Source organism: Fulmarus glacialis, unplaced genomic scaffold, assembly GCF_000690835.1.
Source record: "Fulmarus glacialis isolate BGI_N327 unplaced genomic scaffold, ASM69083v1 scaffold23177, whole genome shotgun sequence".
NCBI lineage: Eukaryota > Metazoa > Chordata > Aves > Procellariiformes > Procellariidae > Fulmarus > Fulmarus glacialis.
Genome location: NW_009222894.1, coordinates 4,955 through 26,419, shown reverse-complemented (window position 1 = coordinate 26,419; position 21,465 = coordinate 4,955). Strand labels below are relative to the sequence as shown.

General features: G+C 45.7%; 1 protein-coding gene across 1 annotated transcript; it reads right to left on the bottom strand.

Moving 5' to 3' along the window:
• Positions 1–1,783: 1,783 nt before the first annotated feature.
• SLC22A4 (solute carrier family 22 (organic cation/zwitterion transporter), member 4) lies at positions 1,784–19,519 on the bottom strand (the record flags this gene model as incomplete). Its single annotated transcript, XM_009581625.1, has 9 exons — positions 1,784–1,859; positions 3,080–3,215; positions 5,607–5,789; positions 6,459–6,673; positions 7,680–7,780; positions 9,786–9,912; positions 12,602–12,773; positions 17,528–17,682; positions 19,396–19,519. Coding segments are annotated over 9 exons (1,289 nt in total), but the record flags the coding sequence as incomplete, so codon positions are not given.
• Between the last annotated feature and the right edge of the window lie 1,946 nt (positions 19,520–21,465).

Below are 21,465 nucleotides of genomic sequence, written 5' to 3'. Positions count from 1 at the left end.
ATTAACTTTGTAATAAGTAAAACCAAGATTAAATACTGCTGTTATTAGAGAAATTCCAGCTTGAGAAGGGATGAGAACATCAGGGGTCACAGGATAATGGTTGCCTCATGCCACATCACATTTATGGCAAAAGCATAACTGCAGAATATTAATATGAAAGTAAATAGCATTTCCGCATCCCAAAGAGCAGCTTGAAATAATTGCACAAGTTCCTTGCATTTAAATGTTATAAAGCTTTATATTTGTTCTTGAACTTACAGGGAGAGCCTCACTCCTGTGCCAAGTGCCAGCACAAGACAACTTGCCATGAACTTCACGTTAGAGAGGAGACAGTGTGCTTTTGTTGGCCCTTACAGAAGGTGAATCATGGCTAATTGTTATTTATAGAGGATAAAAATCAGTCTACTAGGTCTGATAGACTTTATGTGGCCAAGAAGTGCATGCACAGCCAATAAATAGAAAAATAAAAGATATTATACTTTTTTCAAACTATGCAGTATTCATAAAACAGTAGTAGCACAACTCTAAGTTCTACATTTGAGTTTTCATTCAATCTAGCTTTGCTGAACTTTTAAAAAATGCATACATAACCTGTAGGTTTTCAAAACAAAACACTGGCATTGTTGGCTTTTTTTTGTTTTGAAAAAACTGTGGTCCCAAATTAGCCCTTTTGCATTTTTAACAGCTACAGGTCAACATCTCCAGTACAGAAAATCAGCTTTTTGCAAGCATCAAATCCCCTTTAAATTTGTAAATGGTACAAAGGTTTTGCAGAGGCTTTTGAAACTGCAATGAGCTTTCTCTGAAGGTACAGAACAATGTGGTATATATTCAAAGGAGAAATTAAATGCTTTGGAAAAAACCCCAAAAGATCTAAAAAACTGCTTATGCCAATATACCATAAAAAACCTGAAAGCTAAAACTGCATGGCATGTTTGGACAGGATCATTGACTTGCTAAAGCCTGTGTTTCTTTTGAAAGCAGGCATGGCCCATCAGAAGGTCAGCAAGCTATAGTCCTTTCTCAGTGTTAAAGGCTTCCCCCCATCCCCAGAGACACTGAACATTCATGAAGCCCAAAGATTTCAGTGGGCTCAGGCTTTATGAAAAAGCATCAGCTTTTACAGGGGCAAGTGGATCAGAAGTGGATCCCAGGTCCTGGGAAAAGCAAGCGACATCAAAAGATACTCCGATATCTTGTTTAAAAAACATGTCCTTACAGTGAAGTCTATGTCTGCCTTGCTACAACTAAATTCTGATCCCACTTGGTCTATCGGGCTTTGGTCACAGATTTCAAAGGAGGCCGGGATCTTTCCTTTAGGGGCACGTGCTGAGATTTTCAAAGACAGATACTCAGCTCCCCTTCATCCAGTCAATACGTACAGCGAGAAAAAAACACCAGCATTACGTTTGCTATCTTTTTTTCCTTAAGCAGCTTTCATTGAGTACCTGACTGACTGGAAACATTGCTGTATTATTCCTAAGGCTCATTTCTAGCTTACTCCTCGAATAGTGTTTAGCACAGGCAGGCCCCCATTTCTCAACAGGGACTGTATCTGCTGACAAAGCCCAGGTATCAGGACACTGAATTACAGACTGAGAGTCCTATGGGAGTAGACAGCATCTGTTCAGTAAACTATGTATTTGGGTACAGTAGCACAAGGGATAACAACTGTGGTGCAGTAGCATTGACTGTTGGGTTTTGTTTGTTTTCCTCTGGCAGAAAATGCATTTTGAAAAGATCTTGTTCTTCTTTCAGTCCCTCTGAGAGTGTGCATCCTTCTTCACAAGGGTGTTACGACAATTTTAGGACTCTCCTTTGAATTCCTAATGCCAGTGGTTTGTTGCCCATTTCTGAAACTGAAAGCAAGTAAAAGACTGAGCAGCTAGAGAACATTTTACAGGGTGTCATCAGACACTTTGCCCTCCCAATTAGCACTGCTAAAATAACCATGTTACACTACTAATACAAACATTAGAAAAAAAACCAAGTGCGATGTAAAATATGCCTTTCCGGATGGCAGAAGCAGTGCAGCAAACAACACATGGAACTTGAACATAATTCAGTTACTTTAGTCTGTTTATGCAAGAAGCCTGCAAAGGGAATCTGGTTTGACTCTGGGATTTCCAGCTACAGTTCATCAACTCCAAAGCCAAAAAGCCATAGGTCAGACATATGAGAAGTCCGTTATTGTGATAAACAGCAGCATGCCCCTCTCAAGGAACCTGGCCCAAGAATTCTTCTTATTCTGGAAGCATAATGACAGCTCCTTATACTGACCAGGGATTAGATACAGGCAATTCCAGCTTTTTCAAGCTATTATTGCTTATAAGGGCAAATTCTGTTCCAGTACAAGTTCTCAGTAAGCTGGATGGTAGCTATGCAGCTGCACTTTGGCTAATTCCGTTTCCCTCCGCTGCTCCCAAGAATTTTCCTCCCATGATCCTACTCGCAAATACTGGCCATTTCCACTGCGCCAGCACTGTAATGTACGCGCACGGATTTCAGTGGAGATGTTTGCTCAGGGTGCCTTAAATAGCAATGGTGGTGGGGCAAGAGAACTGTCGTTGCTTACAGCTAAACAAAATAAACCAGGAGAAAAGCTGTCCTGGCATGTCTCTAGCCTCCCAAATTAAAGAGGCTAGAATATTGAAATCCTGTGTTCAATTTGGAGCAGTACTTAATGAACTTACACTGAAAGAGTAAAGTGTTTTGTAATGTAAATCTTCCCACTAAATGAGTAGTTTAAATGAAGAGTTAAGAAGAGTGAATGATATATAAGAGGATGGAAAGTGTTGGGAGATATGAAGCAACAGCCTCAAAGTGATGTGAAGGTCAGCTTTGATTTGTGAGTCCCCACTTTCAAGCACATCAGCTCTCAGGTTCAGAGATTCTGGAGAAACTGCATAATGTCAATGTCAAATTAACAACCAAAAAAAAAAAAATCTAAAGGGCACTTTGAAAGCTTTGATATTTTGCAGTGGATCTGATGAAACATGTTTACTGATTGTGAAAAGGGACTATGTAGAAAGAGGTCCTGAATTCTTGTGAAGCATGGGATGAATGAAAGCCGCCTTACCATTTCACCTTCAGCATTTGCTCAAAGCTCTCAGGCAGGGGATTGCCGTAGCTCTCTGGGAGAAACAGGGTAAGGATCCCGATCAACACAGTCAGGCTTCCCATCAGGATATATGGTAGGAATCTGTCGTAGGCACCTGACAGAACACAGGACATTACACCAGTACTTATATGTCCACAATCAATGAACTTGTGTAAAATTTATTGCTGTTACGCAGAATTAATTTGGAATAATTAGCTGAAATCTTCATAAATACCAAAGGTGAATCCAAAACTGAGCTACATCTGGTACCTGCTAGCAAACAAAGCGTTTTTTCAATTTTAAAATGACAACATACGCCCTAGGATGGTCATCACCTACCATCAGTTTCATGCCATCCCCCATGTTTGTGTAGTGGTTAATAGGTTTTTTGTACATTTTCAACTGGGATGGCCAACATCTTTGCAAGGTACAGCTCTGCTGGGATCACTGCTGGAGTCTTCAGTACTACACTGTAATCTGGAACCAAATCCTCAGTTAAATAATTCAATGTGAGGGAATAAAAATGCTCATAAGCAACGAAGCACTCGTCAGCTGCCTGGGATTGTGCATCCTGCTGATCTCGTGCAAAAGACGGGAAGAGACTGATGGCAGCTGAACAGGCTACTTTCAGACTAATGGGCCATTCACAATGGAATCCTTCAATACCTTCCTGATTGCAAAAGGAGAAAGCATCAAGCCTCCCATGACAGGTAAGAGGCTCTGACCTTGGTCTACTCAGAATATTATTTTGGACTAGAAGGCAGCGGCACCTGCCACCAGCCTGAAGCTAGTGCACAAGTGTTTGGGCAGGATGCAAGATCTTCAAGTCACAATAGCACAGCAATGAAAAGGTCTTTCAGTAAAGGGATTAGCTAGGAATTAAAGTATTTAAGGTAGAGATAGTACTAAACTGGACTTGACAGCTTTATTTTTCAGTTGGGATAGAGCAATATGCTTTATAACGTATGGAATAAACTAGGATTAAAGTGAAGACCCTGGGTATTTCACATAGAGCCAAAGTTTGTGATTTGATCTCTTCTGTGTTCATGAGCTGGATGAACTGCAAGGTCCTAATTTAGCTGTAGCAACTATCAGCAGCTGATGAATTTCTCCTAAAACCTCCTAAAGTTTAGGAAACTATTCTGATGGCTGGAACAAGATTTTTTAAAGGCTGAGCTTATGGAAACCTGGGAGGAAAAAAAACCCAACAGAAAAACTTTATCCTGTCTACATTTCTCTATTACTGTTACCTGTGCTGCAACGGAGACTGAAGACCTTAAGGAGCATCACAGTCATGCTGTCCCTTTTACTTTACATTTGGGCTGTACAAGTATGAAATAAAGACATTTTCATCATTTTTGGTACAGTGTATTACAGTCACACTGGAATGTAGAGGTGAGACAACACAGGTGAGCTACAGATAGTAGTCTCCTCTCCTCTTTCCTGGCATGGTGAACCAGCATTAACCCCTTAGCAGTACACCAGCAATGCTCTGCCAGAGTCAGCAGTCACACTCATTTTGTATCAAAGGTCTCAACAGAAAGCAAAACTCGTTAGGTGCAGGGGAAAGCTGCATCGGGTCCAGTGATGGCAGATGGAAATAAATCATGCGCGAGTGAAAGAAACAGGAGATTGAGCACTGGACTGAGCAGCTGGTATTCACAGATACTTCCACCCTTAATCCTCTAATCTCTGTCACCCTTTACTACCTGCAACACGAGGATCATTTCTGTGTACTTTAAAAAAAAAAAAAAAAAAAAAGATTTATCAATTAATATTTGTGCAGCACTCAGAATGTGATGGTAGTGAGTGTCAAAAAAAAGCCTATGAGGCAATCGGCAATTCTCCTTACAGACCAAGGCACGAACAATAAGAAAAAGCAAAATGAGTGCCAAGGTGCTTGGCTTAATAACTAAAAAAAAATCAGTTCACGAAGGTTACAATTAAACACACTCTTGTGCTGCTTAATCTGCATGTTTTTCATGTATTGCTTTAGAGAGCACAGATTCAGGGGATGTTTAGATTCCTGCCTGGTTCATCTGCTCCTGATATACCCATCTCGGGAAGCGCATGAAGAGTACGATGCAATGAACTTCCTGCTGGCGCTTACTTGCTAGATTGCTTCTTGTCACGCTCGCCTGGGAAACTAACTGATGTCCCAGGGGTAATGCCCATTGCCAAGATGTAACCAATTATCATCCCAGCCACTCCGCTTGCACAGTTTATAAACACCGTCGTTGTCTTGGACCAGCTCGGACCCACTCTGGTGCTGTATGAACAGTCCCTCGCCTCAATAAAGGAAAAAAGTGCCTGATTCTTTTGTGAAACCCAAGGAGCTCTGCTTCATTTCTACAGCGTTAGACAGTGAACTCAGATCCAAGATGAGGGAAGGGACTTAAAAAACAACAAATGAAGGGACTTAAAGCTGAGCCTGCACTGCAGAAGCTCCGATAACTTTTCTGGGCAGTTGTGTAGTGCAAGGCAACAAATACGCAAGATGTCTCACCCAGGTAAACAAAGTAAGGAGCAATGATGCTGCCCAGCCTGGAAGCCATGGAAGTAGCTCCGACTGCCATGTTTCGCACTAGCGTTGGGTATAGCTCCACGTTGTAGACATAAAGCATTGAAAACGCAGCTGTGACACCAAATTTTCCAAGCATCACCAGGACAACAGACAGGACATTAAAATCTGGAGGAGAAAAAATAAAATCAAGGTGAATAAACAACACCCTGTGCTTATTCCTTGTATTTCTCCTACATCCCAAAGATCATGTAACTGTTTTTTTCCTAGCGGTTGTGAGTTTGGTTTTTTTTTTTAATTATACAATGTATTAGCCCCATCCCTAGATGACTTGGCTCCAGACTTCCCACTGAGCATAATGTAGATGCTCAGGTTATTTTGTACTTCTCAGATTTTGGTCCTCTCCCAGTAAAACAGCATTCTTGAAATGGAACAAAATTCTGGATTATACAACAACAAAGCACAAGCTTAAATCCACCCCTTTTTCACAAAAACCTGTGGAGATTTACACACAGTGAAATCTGGAAGACTCACAGGTTTTTTTAGCCTCTATGCTCAACCAGATAAATCACAGTACACTTTTGGCTCTCATTTTACAAGCTGGTTCCCCTGGACTATAAAAAGCTCAGTAATTTGACACAATAAATGAGAGCTGTGCATGACTCAGCATATACATATGCATATAAAAAAAGCCCCACGGCTGGAGGTGATCAGCATAAACTTGACCTCAAATTCTAAATTTGATTGTGGTTTCCAGCAATTTTACACAACTATTAGAAAGTATATAAAATATTAGAAATATTTTATGGTACTAAAGTCATGTATTGAATCTTGTACCTGCAGGAACCAGCTGAATGAAGAGGACAACACCTCCCCCTAAAAACAAGGTGCCAGATAAGGAGTAGCGCCGAGGGAGGGAGCGGAGGAGAAGCCAGGCAATCACGTAAGCTGGAACTTCAATAATAGCCGAGAGGAAACAGTTGACGTAGGCATTTCCATGCCAGCTTGGAGTGCTGAGGGACAGGCCAAAGTAACCAACTGATGTGAAAAACCTGAGAAAAGCAATAAAACCAAATGATTCCAGGTGGTCTCTGAATGCCTCCACTGTTGCCTCAGATGTTGTTACAAAAATAGGATGTCACAACGCATTGCCACAGATATCGTGGCTTAAAAAAAAATCTCAGTGGCAACCCCATCTTTCTAATTCTGTCATCCCTTCCAGTGATCATATCCACAGCGGCTTGAAGAGACCTCTGACTTCTCTGTCCTTCCTGCATACACTATACCAAGTAAAAGGCTTTGTGGAAGTCGTTCACAAAGGCTTTTCACTGCAATGGACTCATTAACGGCACAATGAAATAACTCTTGAAAGCTTCCCATGCCAACTACGTTCCTACTTGTAGCCAACTCCAGTGACAAGGATCTCCCACCCTCAGCAGTTCCATTACATCTTATTTAATCTTCACGAGAGAGCTGGATGTTCGGGTTTCAAATCTCAAGAATGCCTCGCTATGGCATGCCAAGTCTGCTAGCCAGTTCCTTTCTGCTGGGGGAAATAAATACAGAAAAGGGTCCCAGTTTGTCTATATGGTATTATTGGGTCTCCTTCCTCGCGGCTGCCCAGGCAGGGACCAGGATCTTACTGAGATGGGCACTGCACAGAAACAGGACAAAAACGCTGGCCATGGGTCTGGTTCTTGTTATGTTACTGAGTTGCTGCCCCTGCTTCAAGACGAACATTTCTCTTCAAATAGAGATTAGAGAGATGGGAGCTTCTTAAAAAAAAAAAAAAAACCAAACAAAAGCAACAGAATTTAAAATACACAAGTTGTTACATATAGTTTCCTAACTATTTTACATTTGTGTTGAGGCTACTGTCTCCATACTCTTGTGTATTAATGCAGTGCGGGTGCAAGGACATCGAAGGCCGTGTACTGGCCAAGGACCGTGTGTAGATGGGCTCCGAGGCTGAAACTTATTATCTAAACGTGTGGCATGTGCCCTCAAATCAGAAATTGTTCTATTGCCTGGGTACTTTAGGAATACACATTTCCTTACCACAAAAGTAATGACATAATAGTAATAGTTGCAATGTTTCGGTTTCGAAATAGGTCCAGAAGGATAGCCTTCTGCTGCTGCTGAGGCTTCGAATCCTGCATCTGAAGGAAAAAGGAAAACAAAACCAAAAAAATTCCCACACACCTAAGAGCAAAACAACCTCTGCATACCCACAAGTTTGGGCAGTTATGAAGTTACGACCTATCAGGGGATAACTAGCCAGCCCAAGGGCCACTTCTGCACCAAGGAGGGTGGTCCTTAGGTAGAGCTTGTCTCTGCACTCAGCTGTACTCCGCGGTAGTGTCCAGTTTTTTGTTAAAAAAAAGGTGGCACCGCAGCATGCTGACTAATTAAAAAGGAGTATCAGCTGACAAGAAAGACACATTAACACTTCCTTAAGGATCTAACACAGTACTTCCAGGAGTAACCACATTACCAAAGGCATTTTTCTGTGCACTGTCCACTCAAGTCTCTTCTGTTCAACCTTCATAAACGGTGTGAAATAAAAGCGAAGATTGCCCTGTTCTGCTGCCTATTTGCTGGCGTCCTGCTGGGGAGGGGGACAGATGCCAGAGCTCGGCGTGGTGGCCAGGGCGCATCATGGGAGCATCCACCACCCCAGATCGGAGACAGAGGGTCCAGTTTGAGGCTTGAAGCAGGAATCTTCTGAATGGCGTGAGGGTGCATGGAGAACCTCGCCCTGGTGAAGCCAGTACTCGCAGCCAGGCTCCCCCTCAAGCCCAAAGAGTGAACTGCCCTGGCCCTCCCTGTGGGGCTACCCAGGAGATTTCCCTTCCTAGGAAGAGAGGATGGTTTCTGAGGAATGTCTTTCTAGCATTCCAAGGAATGTCTTCCCGCTTCAATCGAGGACTTAATGTGCAAACATCATTCTCAGGCTTTTGTGGACAGACACTTCGGCACGCGAGATTCCCTTGAAGTAAAGGACAACTGAGCTGCTGCTTGGTCTCAAAAATATGCAGGAGTGATGAAAACCCATGTACTGGAGCTGAAAAAGTCATGTCCAGTATGGAAGACGTCTGAACTCTGGCTGTGAAGTAAGGAAAGTGCTTTTCCATGGTTTCTGTAGGATGACCTTCCCATAGCTGCAACATGCACTTGAATTTACACTAGAACATACACTTGGAAAAGAGATCTTCAGCAGCCCAACCAAAATTTAAGCATGACATTCAAGAGATGGATCCTGCCCACAGGAGGTGTAGTATGCACCATCTCTCTCCTGCAGACACTGCAAAGGAGCACGTGGTGCTTTGCTTTCTGTTCTATCAGGAGACATCAGGAGACGTAAAACACAGGTGCTAGTATAATGCAGTAAGGTAAGATCTGGCATACAGACACGTGGTTATTGCTGACGCAAGGCTGGAAGCGTTGCTGGCTTCTTTGCACAAGAAAAATGTCTGTGCCTCTTCAGCCGGAGCTCCGGAGAGCGCAGAGCCACTAGAGGGGGAGATGAGCACAAGAACCAGCCATCCCGCTGCAGCCATGCTGCTCCCCAGCTTGCTAGGCTTTCTCCTTTTAATGAATAAATATGAAATACAAGAGAAAAACAGGCCCGAAGAAGAGCTTAGTGTTCTTCACTGCCTTCACTACAGTCACGCTTTTCAAGTGCCCTTGTAGCACTCGGGTGCTTTGGCTGGTTTGTGCAACCTGAGGAGGCCCTCGGGGCTCCACGCAGCCCCGGCACACATGGGTGCTGATTTAGGGTCCCCTGCGCAGCCCCCCGCGAAGGGCTGCTGTTAAACTGCACATCGCTAATACTGCACCAAGTTGAAACGGGGACAAACACGTCTTCCTCGGGTCTTCTCAGTGCCCAAAGGATGAAGCAATCTGGGTCACCCTTGCTCTGAAAACCACAACCAACCACTGCTGAGGAAGAGAATTTTACTGTAAAAACCAAACAAATAAAAACCCCCTCTGGCTTCTCATTTTGAACTCGCTAACCCAGCACTTACCTCACACCAACAGTCACTGCCAGCCTTTTAAGAGCTGCTGGTGCAAACCACATCTCTGCTGGCATTTCCCAACAAGTCAACTGGCCAAAGGGGGAAACTGCCGGCACGGTAAAGTACCAGGACGTATGAAACATACCTCTGCGGTGTCGAAAAGCACGTCTGGGGCTGGAACACCATTTATTTTTGCAGCCTTTCGGATAATAACTTCTGCCTCCTTATATCTTCCCTGGGAGATCAGCCACCGAGGGGATTCAGGAATGATCCTGCAATAAGTTTCAGAATAAATGACTCAACGTTTTCACAAAAGTAAAAAGTTATTAAGAACACATGTATCATTTTTATGAGCTACGCTCTCATCTCACAGATTGCTTGCAGCAGAAGACAGTCAGCACAGAAGCATGTGGGCAATGTAATTCATGGATTTGTCCCACTGGGATCAGTGGGAGAATTCAAATACATGGGACGTGTTTATTCTTGTGCTGAAGTAGATGCACGCTTGGGACCTTGTCCTGGGTGGTTATTTTTTAAGGAATAATTGATGTCCACCAGAAGAAAACAGATGTCACCAGATAGACAGCAAAGACGGGGGTAGCTTAACCAGCGTTGAGCAAAAATATTCTTAGGAAACTGCACACAATGTGGAAATGCTTTAAATATGCACAGGGTATATTTAAAGCCTCTGTGTCATAGGAATCTTATATACAAACCTCACAATTTTACCACAACTCTGAGGCGGGCTCTCCCAGGCAGAGGAGAGTGGCAGTGTCCCCTTGCAGAGTTGATGACATTTTCTAATCAATTCCAGGCACATGTTGAGTGAATTAACACCAAACGCAGGACAGAAAATCTCACCCTTCCTTAACTAAATCCTTTGATCTTAACAGATGCTACCTTCCTCCCTTTAGCCAGCAGTATTTTTTCCTCTCCTTGAAAAAAGCAGGTCAGACATTCCTTTTCTGATGAACTCCCTAAAGGACTGACCCAAAGCAATGTCAACGGATTCGAGCGTCAGATGATTTCTATCAGATCGTTCAACCAGTAATGTGACTTTCTGTGAGGTGAGCTGTCTCCACTGCTTTTCTTCGTGGGCAAGCTGAGGAACACAAGACTGCAGAGACGATGCTGCGAACCTTCTGGAGAATTTGGAAGAGGAATGAATAAAAGAGCAACTATGGCACGGAGCAGTGGGATGTGCAAGTCACATCACCTGCAGAAGCAGTGGGTCCAGATGCCCAAATGCCAGCTAATACCAATCTGCCCTGGCAGAGCTTTGCCAGTGCACCTTGCTCCCCATCTACCACCACATTAGCCCCAGACTGGAAGTGCCATCTGTGGAAATTTTTGGCTTGCTTTACGATGTATGCTCTTGAAAAGCATGGAAATTCCCACCAAATAAATTTCAAAGCAGGACTCCGAAGTCATGCCTTGGGGACAAATTTCAAATGCCTCATAGTGCCTGTTCCATAGCAGACATCTGAGAGGCTTCCACGCAAAACCAACCTCCCCAAAGAGCAGCTGCTTGGTGCAGAGGGAAATGCTGCTGTGTTGAAGGAGTTTGAAACTTTTCAAGTTAAATAAGCAAATTGACCCTTAAACAGAGTCAGATTATCTTTAAAATCACATGATAGCAGAGGTGGAGCTGAAAACCATTTTGAAGGTTTGGTTTGGTTTGAAGACTAACATAAAAAAACCCCCAAACCCTAAAAAACCCCAAACCAAAACCATCAGCAGAGACTTCTGACAAGAGTGAGATCTGCAGGAGGTCTTTTAGACAATAGAAGAGTGGGTCTAAATCACTTAACTATTATAAAGACACTAGTCTCTTACTTATAGGTATAACTCTGTCAAGATAATAGGAAGAAAGGAGTTCCCCAGATAAGACTAATATGAAAGCAAGGAACTCTTTTTGTTGTATAAGAGTGTGAGTGATACCTTGCCTTTCCCTTCCTATTTTCTAAACACCTATCTCTTCAGAAAACAACCGATGACCAAGGCAGCAACAGAACAAGGATATCTGCCCTTCTTCAATGCTTCTGTCCAGCTGAGAAGAGCAGGGAGTTTTCCTAAGTTGTTTTTTCAGTCCCCCAGGGCACAGCAACCATGAGCAAGTGAGGGTGCACCTACATGTCCACCAGTGCATTAAAGCAGGGGTGGGTGAGTGCAATGGGAAGGTAAAAGAAAACATGGACGTGGGCACCAAGAAGACAGCATGGGATGACTCAGAGGAGCAAGGTAAGGAAGAGCCAACCTTTGGCTTAGCCAGACAAAGTTACTATGGGCTGAAGGAGCTCACAAATCAAAACCCTGTTCCAGCAGCCAAAGCAAAGCCTGGGAGGACACACGGCTCCTGGCACACAGAACCTGTGGGAGAGGGCTGGCCCGGTGAGCTCTGCCAGGAAACGCCTCTGCTTAACGGCATCTAGTGCAATGAACTGCTTAATGACACTGAGTGCAATAAAGTGCCAGCTGCTGCATGCCGAGTGAACAGGCTCAGCCTTTCACTGAGATTTTAGTAGAATCAGCAGGTGAATCCGCATTTACAAACCGCTTAAAGAAAAAAGCAAGGAAGAAAAGTTAGAATGAATCACCCAGTGGTACTATGGGGGTAAACCTAGAGGTGGTTAACAGTTTCCAGAGTTAAGAATCAAATACAGAATTCCCAAGCTGCTCTGGAAGGCTGGTGAAAAAGTGGCTTCAAGCACAGGGCCAGCACCAGCGAGGCTCTGCAGGTAGTTAACTTGACTTAAAACTGGCAAAAAAACCCCAAACAAAAAATTCCCCCCAACTCCTGCCTCAAGGCAAAGCCTCCTCACATGGCAAATAGAAAAAAAAAACCGAAGAGGAGAAATGAGACCACCCGACACCCCTGCCATTACCCAGCACCCGGCGCGGAAGAGCATCAGGCGGGGAGGGGAGGTGGGGAGCGTGGCCTCGCGGCGCGGGGGCACTCACCACCAGAGCGGGATGCAGAACAGCCCCGGGACAGTGAGCGCCAGCAGCAGCATCCGCCAGTCTCTGATGAAGTAAGCAAACAGTGGCAGCAGCATGTAGCCAATTGCAAAAAATATGCAAACTCCTAATGTAGAGAATATAATACGAACTGATTTGCCAAGAATTTCTGTTCCTGTTTAAAACAAGGGAGGTTGGATTAGCATTTTAACTCTTTCTTTTCAATCTTGACTAAATACTTTACTGCATTTACAAAAAAATAAGCTAAACAATCTTAGAAAAGAGCAGTTTCTCTTATAATACTTAAAGGCACACTGCCATGGAGTAATGGTCCAAGAGATGATCATCATCACAGTGATACTAATCTGGTGGGAGATTCCTCCAGATTTTTGTTGTGCATCTCCCGTGGAGCTGCCATTGAAGCACCCATGAGACCACCACCATTGGGCTCTTCCAGTGCCCTAGCAGGCCAGCAGAGTCTGATACAGAACCATTTTGTAACATAGTTGTAACGGCAACATCTGCACAGTTTCTATGTTATTACCATCAGTATTTGTTCACAGATCTAGCAGAGGATTCACAGACCCAGCGAGTTCTCCTCTATTGCAAAGGTTGGCAAAGCAAAAGAGAAACAAGTGACAGTGTCCCTTGAACAAAGTCTTCTTGTTCACATCTGCCGGGAGTTTAAATGAGCGGGGAACAGAAAATGAAGGCTATCACGTAGAAGGGCACAATGAAACATGAACCCTCTGTGGTTTGCTCCAAGGACACCAGGATGAATGAATCCCAGTACCGGCTGATGGAGCGCCCAGTCCGGCTCCCACCCGCGGTCAGAGGCGGATGCGCGTGTAAAGGCATGAAGCCGCTGCGGTACCAGCAGTACCACGGGGATGGGACCGAGCCTGCTGGTCAGCTACTGTGTACTTGCAAACAGGCTGAGCTTGGAGTGGAAGAGTTTATGTCACGTTTTTTGTCCTCTGTGTCAGCCTAGGAACATGCACCCGGACAGTTAAAGCAGCTCAGCTGATGGGCAGTAACTTGAATGTATGTTTAAAGCCCAAATGTTGCTTGGCACTGCAGTACTTCCCCGCAGCAGTGCATCCCATAGGTTCCAGCTGCATTAAACAGCTTACAATGTCCTCTCCTCATGTGAAGGACTGAGCAGAGATGATTTCAGTTATCCTCATTAGCTTCATTTCCAAAATACTGAGCTCCATGACTGTACACTAACGCCAGACAAACTATTGGGTGAACTGAAAGAGTTGTGAGGAACTGAAGGAGCTTCCCTCCTCCCTGGTCCTTTTCCCTGCCTGGCAAATCTGCTTTTGTCCTCCCCAGTGGTTTGTGGCATGGCAGAGAAGACCTGGGCTGCTGTGCTGCCCCGCAATGCTGGCACCAGCGATAGCAGAGGTCACCTGCAGCACAGCACGGACCCACCCAGTACAGAAAAGCTGCTGGGATTATCGGGGACCTTCAGATGAAGGAGTGACTTCTGTTTGCTTTGATTAATGCATTGTCTGAGACAGATAAGGGCAGGCATGGGGAATGGCCAGCAGACTTTAAGAAGCCTTCTCAACATGCTTGGCTAGGACATAGCCTGCTCCCCCACTTAACCCACAGGGATTTAAGGTGCAATTCATTGCTGAGCACTTCTGGAGGACAGCACGTCTGTGGATGACAGACTGACACGGGTGCTTCGGGATGAAAGGATGGGAATGTACAGTGAGGTGGGAACAAATTTCACGTTTACTTTTTGGAACAGAAGGCTGGAATGTTGGACGGCACATCATGGGCTGTGGGACACAACCAGGGAAGATGCCATCTTCTAATAACGCTACTGCTCCAGTAGCCAGGCAGCAGTCAATGAAAGCATCCTACAACCACTGCATCACACACAGCCTAGCGGCAACCTAATATCTAGTAATAAAAATTGAGACTGTTGTAAGCCTTCAAGAGCACCTGATTTCTTTTCCAATAAAATACCTAGCCACTGATTAACAAAATCCACGGACGCCTTCAGGTCTCCCTCACTTCTCGTTGACCTCTCAGCCCTGGGTCTGCAAAGCTTTCCTCTCCATCAGGAGCACTGCGAGGGCCAGAACTCCCACAGTTTGATCTGGACTCAATTAAAAAGCAAACGACACTGAGCGAACAGGAGGGTCTCAGGAAGTCTGGAGAGTATATTTTGGTTATGTAGCGTGGTAAGAACTCCCAACATTTAATACGGCAGAGAAAATGGAAAAAATACCCAAGACTAAAAAAAAAAAATCCTATTTGATAGCTACATGAATTTTCATTTTGGAAACTTGGAGTAACTAAATAAAGTCACAGTGAGAAAGATGAAAATAAGAACTCCTAGGGATTGAAATGGTGTGTGGGGATAAATTATACCATTTTTCTCTAGTGATTGCTCTTGTTTAGAGGGCTCTCTTGGGAGAGGTCTGATACGTGAAACATTGGTTTGTATCTATTAAACATTACGTTATAATTTGTGGCAATCCAAAGCCAATACGAGATGGCATCTTTCAACTACAATTCTCTTCTCTCCTGCCTCTCCTCCCTCATTCTGCTGGCCAGGAAATAACAGTTCTGGGATGTTACCCACATGCCTTCACAAATCTACATAGTGTTTTACAGTCCCAGAACTTGAACACAACAGTTTTGAGCACTGAGAACAACTGAGGCCTAAAGCTAAGGAAAAATGCTGCAGAGAGAAATTTCACAGGACGTGGTTGAAAAAAAAAATATCTCTACAGAATTTCACCAACAGCTTGCGCGGGGAAAGTATTCTCACGGAGGTGGGCGGCAATAGTGCAAAGGGCAGGAAGAGCCTGGGCGGCTGAGGATGCTGGAACAGGGTCTGAGCTACGCACGGGGAGGCAACAGAGGTTCAGATGTTGAAAGCTGGAATGACAGGAGAAACCTGTGCTCAAGTGGCCGCCTGAAAAAAAAAAACCCCTACTTGGGGACGGAGGGTGCATGGGCTGCAGCACAGCCAGCGTCAACGGGGACTTTAGATGTGCTGGTGTCACTGCTCCCCCCCCGAGCGCAGGTCACAGCCCTGACCATCATCGGACGAAGCAAGGGAAGTTTCTCCAGTGCATCCATAATCAGGACAGACTTTCTTAAGGAGTTAATTTTCTTTTCGTGGGTATATTCTCCTATCCAGCACCTCTGTCGTGTGCGGCTTCCTGGAAGCTCCTGGGTTTGCCTTGCCACGGGCAGAGGTTGGGGCACTCGTCGGGGCACGCTGACCACGCGGCTACGCAGTGTAGGGTGGGAAGGGCCATACTCCATTAGTGCCTCCCTCCTTACCGATGATGACGGCTGATGACTCACTTAAATTAGGAAGCTAATGTCTAAGTTATTTTAGATTAATCCTGCCTTAAGGCTGCCGGGGGAATGGCCAGCACAAGTGCCCGAGGCTGCTGCAACAACTCTACAGAAAACAGGATGGCAGAAGAGACAACACAAGGGGTAGAGTGCCCTCAAACTGCAGCCGTGCAATTAAACAAACCTAACATTGCTTTGGGAGACCCAGTCCTATCTCTCAGCAGTGGGGACATTTGGCCAGTGGGGTGCTCTGGACCCCCCGCAGCTTTGCCTCTGCCCAGTGCTGAGGCAGCATCCCGATCTGCATCCAGCACTGCCCCACGTTCCTAGGGAGAGCTGCGGAGCTAAATTCCTGCCTGATCAGATCCCACACCCCCATTAGAGGGACTCATGCTACACAAATCCCATGTGCTTCCAAGAGGATTTTCAGCCAAGCCAGCGCTCCTGACCCAGCACCATACCTCCCAGCCTTCCCATGACGAATGTTCGTTCTGGCTCCATCAACTCCGCACAAGAGTTAACTACCAGGACGGAGGGAGCAGTGGCGACGGCAATGGCAAGGGATCTCCCCACTGACAGCCTGACCTACCTAATCCTCCCTCTGCCACTCACAGCGGTGACTCACAGCTGCCCAGGGACACGATGCCATATCCCCTCCATAGCACTGATTTCATATCATGCTCTTCTGCTCTATTTTTTCCCCATTAAAGCCTCAGGGGGTAGGAAAGAACAGCATTAACTACTAGTATACGGTTTTAATTTAGACTAGTTCACGTTACAATCTACAAATTGTAATTTTGACACCATTGGTTTAAAAGCTGACATAAAGATATACATGCATATTTTAAAGACAGCTCTTGCAAATCCCAGCTCCTCCACAAGGCCTGCATCAGTCATCCCAGTAATTCACCTGAGCAGTTGCCTTTCCTGAAAACCCCGTGACTAGCAAGAGACTCTGTGGGGTCCCCTTCCCCTTGGGGTCCCCCCTTCCCTGCAGGGACCCCGGGCAGCGACTGCAGCTGTGCAGCCTCCCCGCAGCCACTGGATCTTTCTTCCTACACTCCCCGTAAAAACCAAAACAAACCTTGGCCTCTAAAATTAGGGACTTTATCACTAACCTCAGCACCAAGACTGGTGACTTTATGGCTAATGGGGCTTTGACACCCACCCGACTCCTCCGCTTGGTGCCCCCACGTGTTCGCTGTGCCTGGAAATGCTGGTTTGCTCCAAAGTTTTGCACCCAGGTACACACTGACTCCTCTGCAAAGGGGCGGAGAGGCAGGGAGGAACCCGAATGCCTTCTCTGTCTCAGACCTGCTTCTTTTGATAACAAAACCTGAACGCTTCCTGGAACGTCTTCTCCAAAGAGGAGGGAAATGGAAGTTTATTTAGAGGTTTCCTGCTCTCATCTTTTTCTCTAAACCTGTAGAAAGTGTAGGCTTGAAGTATCCAAGAGCAAAAAAAATCATACTGGCCTAAATTAGGAATTGTACCAGTGAGGATTTACCAATGTCTAATTAAATGATGCAAGGTCAGAGGTAAAAAAAATAACAGTACATTAAGCAAGCATTTAATCTAATGCAGACATATTCATACCCAGTATGAAGGCCACCACGTAGTTAGAGATCTGTCCCATCCCCACTATGAGAAAGAGCACTGTGAACATCTCCCAGCTTGTGGAGAAGATCTGCAGGAAGCTGAAGCCAGTCTGCACGGCCATCGTCGAGAAAAGGATATTCTTCCTGCCAAACCTTTTGCAAAAGATAAAGATTATTACTGAAACAGCATTTATTTATGGAGCAGGGCTATGTAAGAGAGCATGAGGGAGCACAAATATCCAACCTCAAGAGATGCAGCTTAGAACAACCTGAAGTTTCATTCATTTTAAAGAATTTTGTTTATCATTTTCATAAGCACTAAAAAAAACCAAGTAAAATTTCCAAGACCCAGGAAATAAACCAAGAAGAAAAATTAAGAGCAGAAACTTCAGGGAGCCACTAGACAGGGACTAAAGAAATTAGACAACAGTACATAAGTGAGAGACACCAGAAGATTGCAAGCCACGTAGCCGAAAGTTAGGAAATGATGGCGTTTAGGCTACTGGCATCTATACATTGCAACACCATTACACTTTGAATCTGTTAAATAGCTTTATCAACTGGTTTCAATCTCTCTGAGTTGCCATACATATTGCGCCCTTTCTCTCACCCACTTGTCTGCATTCGAAGCACGTAGCATTTTCTTACGAAAAAGTAAGAGCAAGCTTACGTACGGGTTTGCACACCCGCGCGCTGGCCCAGGGCACGCTGCCCTTTGCACGGGCCGCATTGCCGGTTGCCTGCGGCAGCCCTTGACTTAGGAAAGGTTTCTGCAGCAGCACAGGGGAAACGGCTCAGGTACAGGCTCAGAATATACCCCTTTACTGACAAACCATTAAAAACAAAATTCAACAAATAGCTCATGTTAGAAGGCGACCGGGCTGTCGGGCAGGCTGACCGGCCGCGCTGCCGCCGGGGCACCCACGCTTTCTCAAATGCTCCCAGTGGGCACAAGGCACCAGCAGGATTTAGTGATTATCTCGTCTCCCTTTCAAACAGTAACACTGACTGACTTATGCACTGGGGGCAGGAGTCGGGAGATTAAATTCGAATCACATGGAATTTAATGCTGGCAGCTTTAGGATTAAGACTCCCACGGAGTTTTGAAACCCCTCTGCTAAACACCCAGAGGAGCGCTGAAACTCTTATGAATTCCTCATTAACAGGCAGCAATCAAAGCAGTATTTGAGACCCTGCCATAATGATATGGAAGAAAAGGCTAAGGGATGTATAAAGAGGGAAGCAGAGACTCACAGAAGGAACATACATTGTGCATTTGACGCTTGTAAGGCCAGAACTTCAATACTGCTGAGATAATTGTCAAGTGCCTGTAGCGTTTTCTTGATATTTTGCATCTACTTAGTTAGATGGTATGACATGATTGCTATCCATTTACAGATTATCTTTTTTTCTTCCTCTTGGATATGCTTACTTTATTTCCAGCAAATCATCTCTCCTATGCAGAGCTCCCATTCAAAGAACAAGTTTCTATCCTGCAACTCTAAGAATGGACTGTCAGTTAATGTGTGACAAAGAACATCATCTTTTAAATTACTAAAAAGGCCAGATAAAGAAACAAATGTGGTCAAGAACTGAAAACCACCACACCAGTCTGCAAAGCAGCCACATGGGCTCCTTGCAGAGATCAGCTCTTGGTCTCCTAAAGCGCCCAAGAGGCAGTAATCCTACGCCTGGGGTAGATCAAGATTGGGATTTTTGAAGAAGCCAGGCCAGTTACCTAATTTTGATCAAAACTCAGAGAACTGGTCATTTAACTCCCTTACGCCTGTTAAGAACGAACGCACCAGCCGTGGCACCGGGTCTGCCCTGCTCTGCCCACGGGCGGAGCGGGAGCAGCGGCGTTACCTGTCTGAGAGCTGCCCTGAGATGAAGGAGCCGATGAGGACCCCCACGAAGAAGAGGGAGGTGGTCAGCGGGGCTTTCCAGTCGTCCTCGCACACCAGGTTCCACTGCAAAAGAAGGGCTCGCGCTCAGACGCAGCCGCAACGCCGCATTGAGCCTCATGCAGGCACAGGGGTTATTGGCTGGAGACACACACATTTCCATGTAATTTAATGTAGTTTCCCCACACCTGCATTTCCACCCATCGCTGGCACCAGCAATGTTTTTACAGCGAAGGTCGCTGCCGGCACGCCCTGCTTAAAGCACAAAAAAACCAAAGGGAAAGCGGTTGCCTCCCCAGGCAAGCCCCATCAGGCCGAAACACCAGCAGCTGTCTGACGGGACCCCATCACCTCTGAAGTGGGTGAGTGGCCAGCAATGCCAAACCCGATGGGCAGTCGGTGTGTGCAGCCTGGGGGCTGCCTTGGCCCCGTTTCCAGCATAATCTCCCCACCACGCGCCCATCAGGCCCCCCGACACCCAGGACCTGGCTGCCCATGCCTGAGATGCTCCCCACCAGAAAAGCAGAGCGACAGAGGCGGGTGGGAGACTGCCCCACCCCTGGCTAGGGATGGTTTCCTGTTTACCTGACCTCTGCCAACACAAAAACTGCTGCATTTCTCTAATTTCTGGGTTCAACAAGACATATACAAGAAGACGCACAGAATAAAATCTCTTTTCCCACGCTGACGTGTTTCTGAATTCCCTTCCATCCCCACAGCCTGCAGGGCTGACTCACTGCCCATCACTCAGCCTCGCGACCGGACCCGGCTGGGGCTGGAGGCTTAGGACAGGAGCCAACGTGGAAACTTCCACCTAAAGCCGCTCGTAACCCCAGACAAGGTTTAAAAAAATAAAAACAGCATCATGAGTCTCTGTCCACTGAGGTTACGGCTGAGCATGTTTCTGTCACAGCTTGCTCCTGTCCCAGTGACTAATCTCCCGGTTAAGGGATGCTTGCCAGGAGCACTTGATAGACTTCAAACATGTCAGTCTCAGATTAGATAATTCTTCCACAAAGGTAAACCAATTAGATCACAGATCAAAGTATAGCATAATTTCAATAATTAGGCATGCTATCAGAGAGCGGGGACATCGCCCGCACCAGCGCTCACCCTGTGCGCGGGGAATGGACTGGCCAAGCCGTCTCGGCAAGCGATGGCCGAGCCCAGGCAACGGCAGGGGCAGCGGAGCAGAAACCTCCCCTCCGGACTGCTCAGGCTCCTCAGCTCAGCTGCAGGCAACAAAAAGGAGCAACTCTTGCATTACAAAGAGACCCAGATGCCATCTGACAGCACTGCGAGTCCTGCCAAAACCAAACCTAACAACCGGTGGGTTGGTAGCTGGGCTTCACTTCTGCTGCTGCTGCAGAAGAACAGGCAGAAGTAAACTCCAAAGCAAGGGGGGATCCGGTGATGCAGTTTGCTCTGGACTATAATTTAGGAAAGAGATGCTATCAATGCCTGTTTTCAGGCAGAATGAAGGTATGCTGCCAGCGGTGGGGAGCCGGGTACCTCTGCCCCGCTGCCCAGCTTGCAAAGTAACACCAGCTACAGGACAAAAAGAGATTAATTGAGCTTCAAAACGCAGCCCATGCCTCTTCCTGAGAAACACACAGAGTCTTTAACATGGGAACATGGAGATTTGAGGACTGAAACATGCCTCCAGTACTTAAATCTGATTAATAACAAAAAGAAACCTATGGCAGCCATTTCTGTAAAGTATTTTCTCATCGCCGCTGGGAAGCAAGAGGTGGTGAGGCATGGGCTGGCCTGGGCGTGCACCTGCATTTATCTTCGCTGTATTTGATAAGGTGGATGGGAGTGTGTGGGTCAGTAGGGCTCTGATACGTTTAAGGATGCTAGTCGTGAAAAATATATGCAGGGTTCTGTTTCACATATCAAAGAAAACTGAGATTTCTGTAAAGAAGCTTGGTGGAAATCAAGCCCCCTATTTAAAAAGAAAAATTCAGCTTCAGGACACACAACATTAAAAGCAAGAGTTTCTTTACACTGTGCAAGCAGGGAAGAAGGA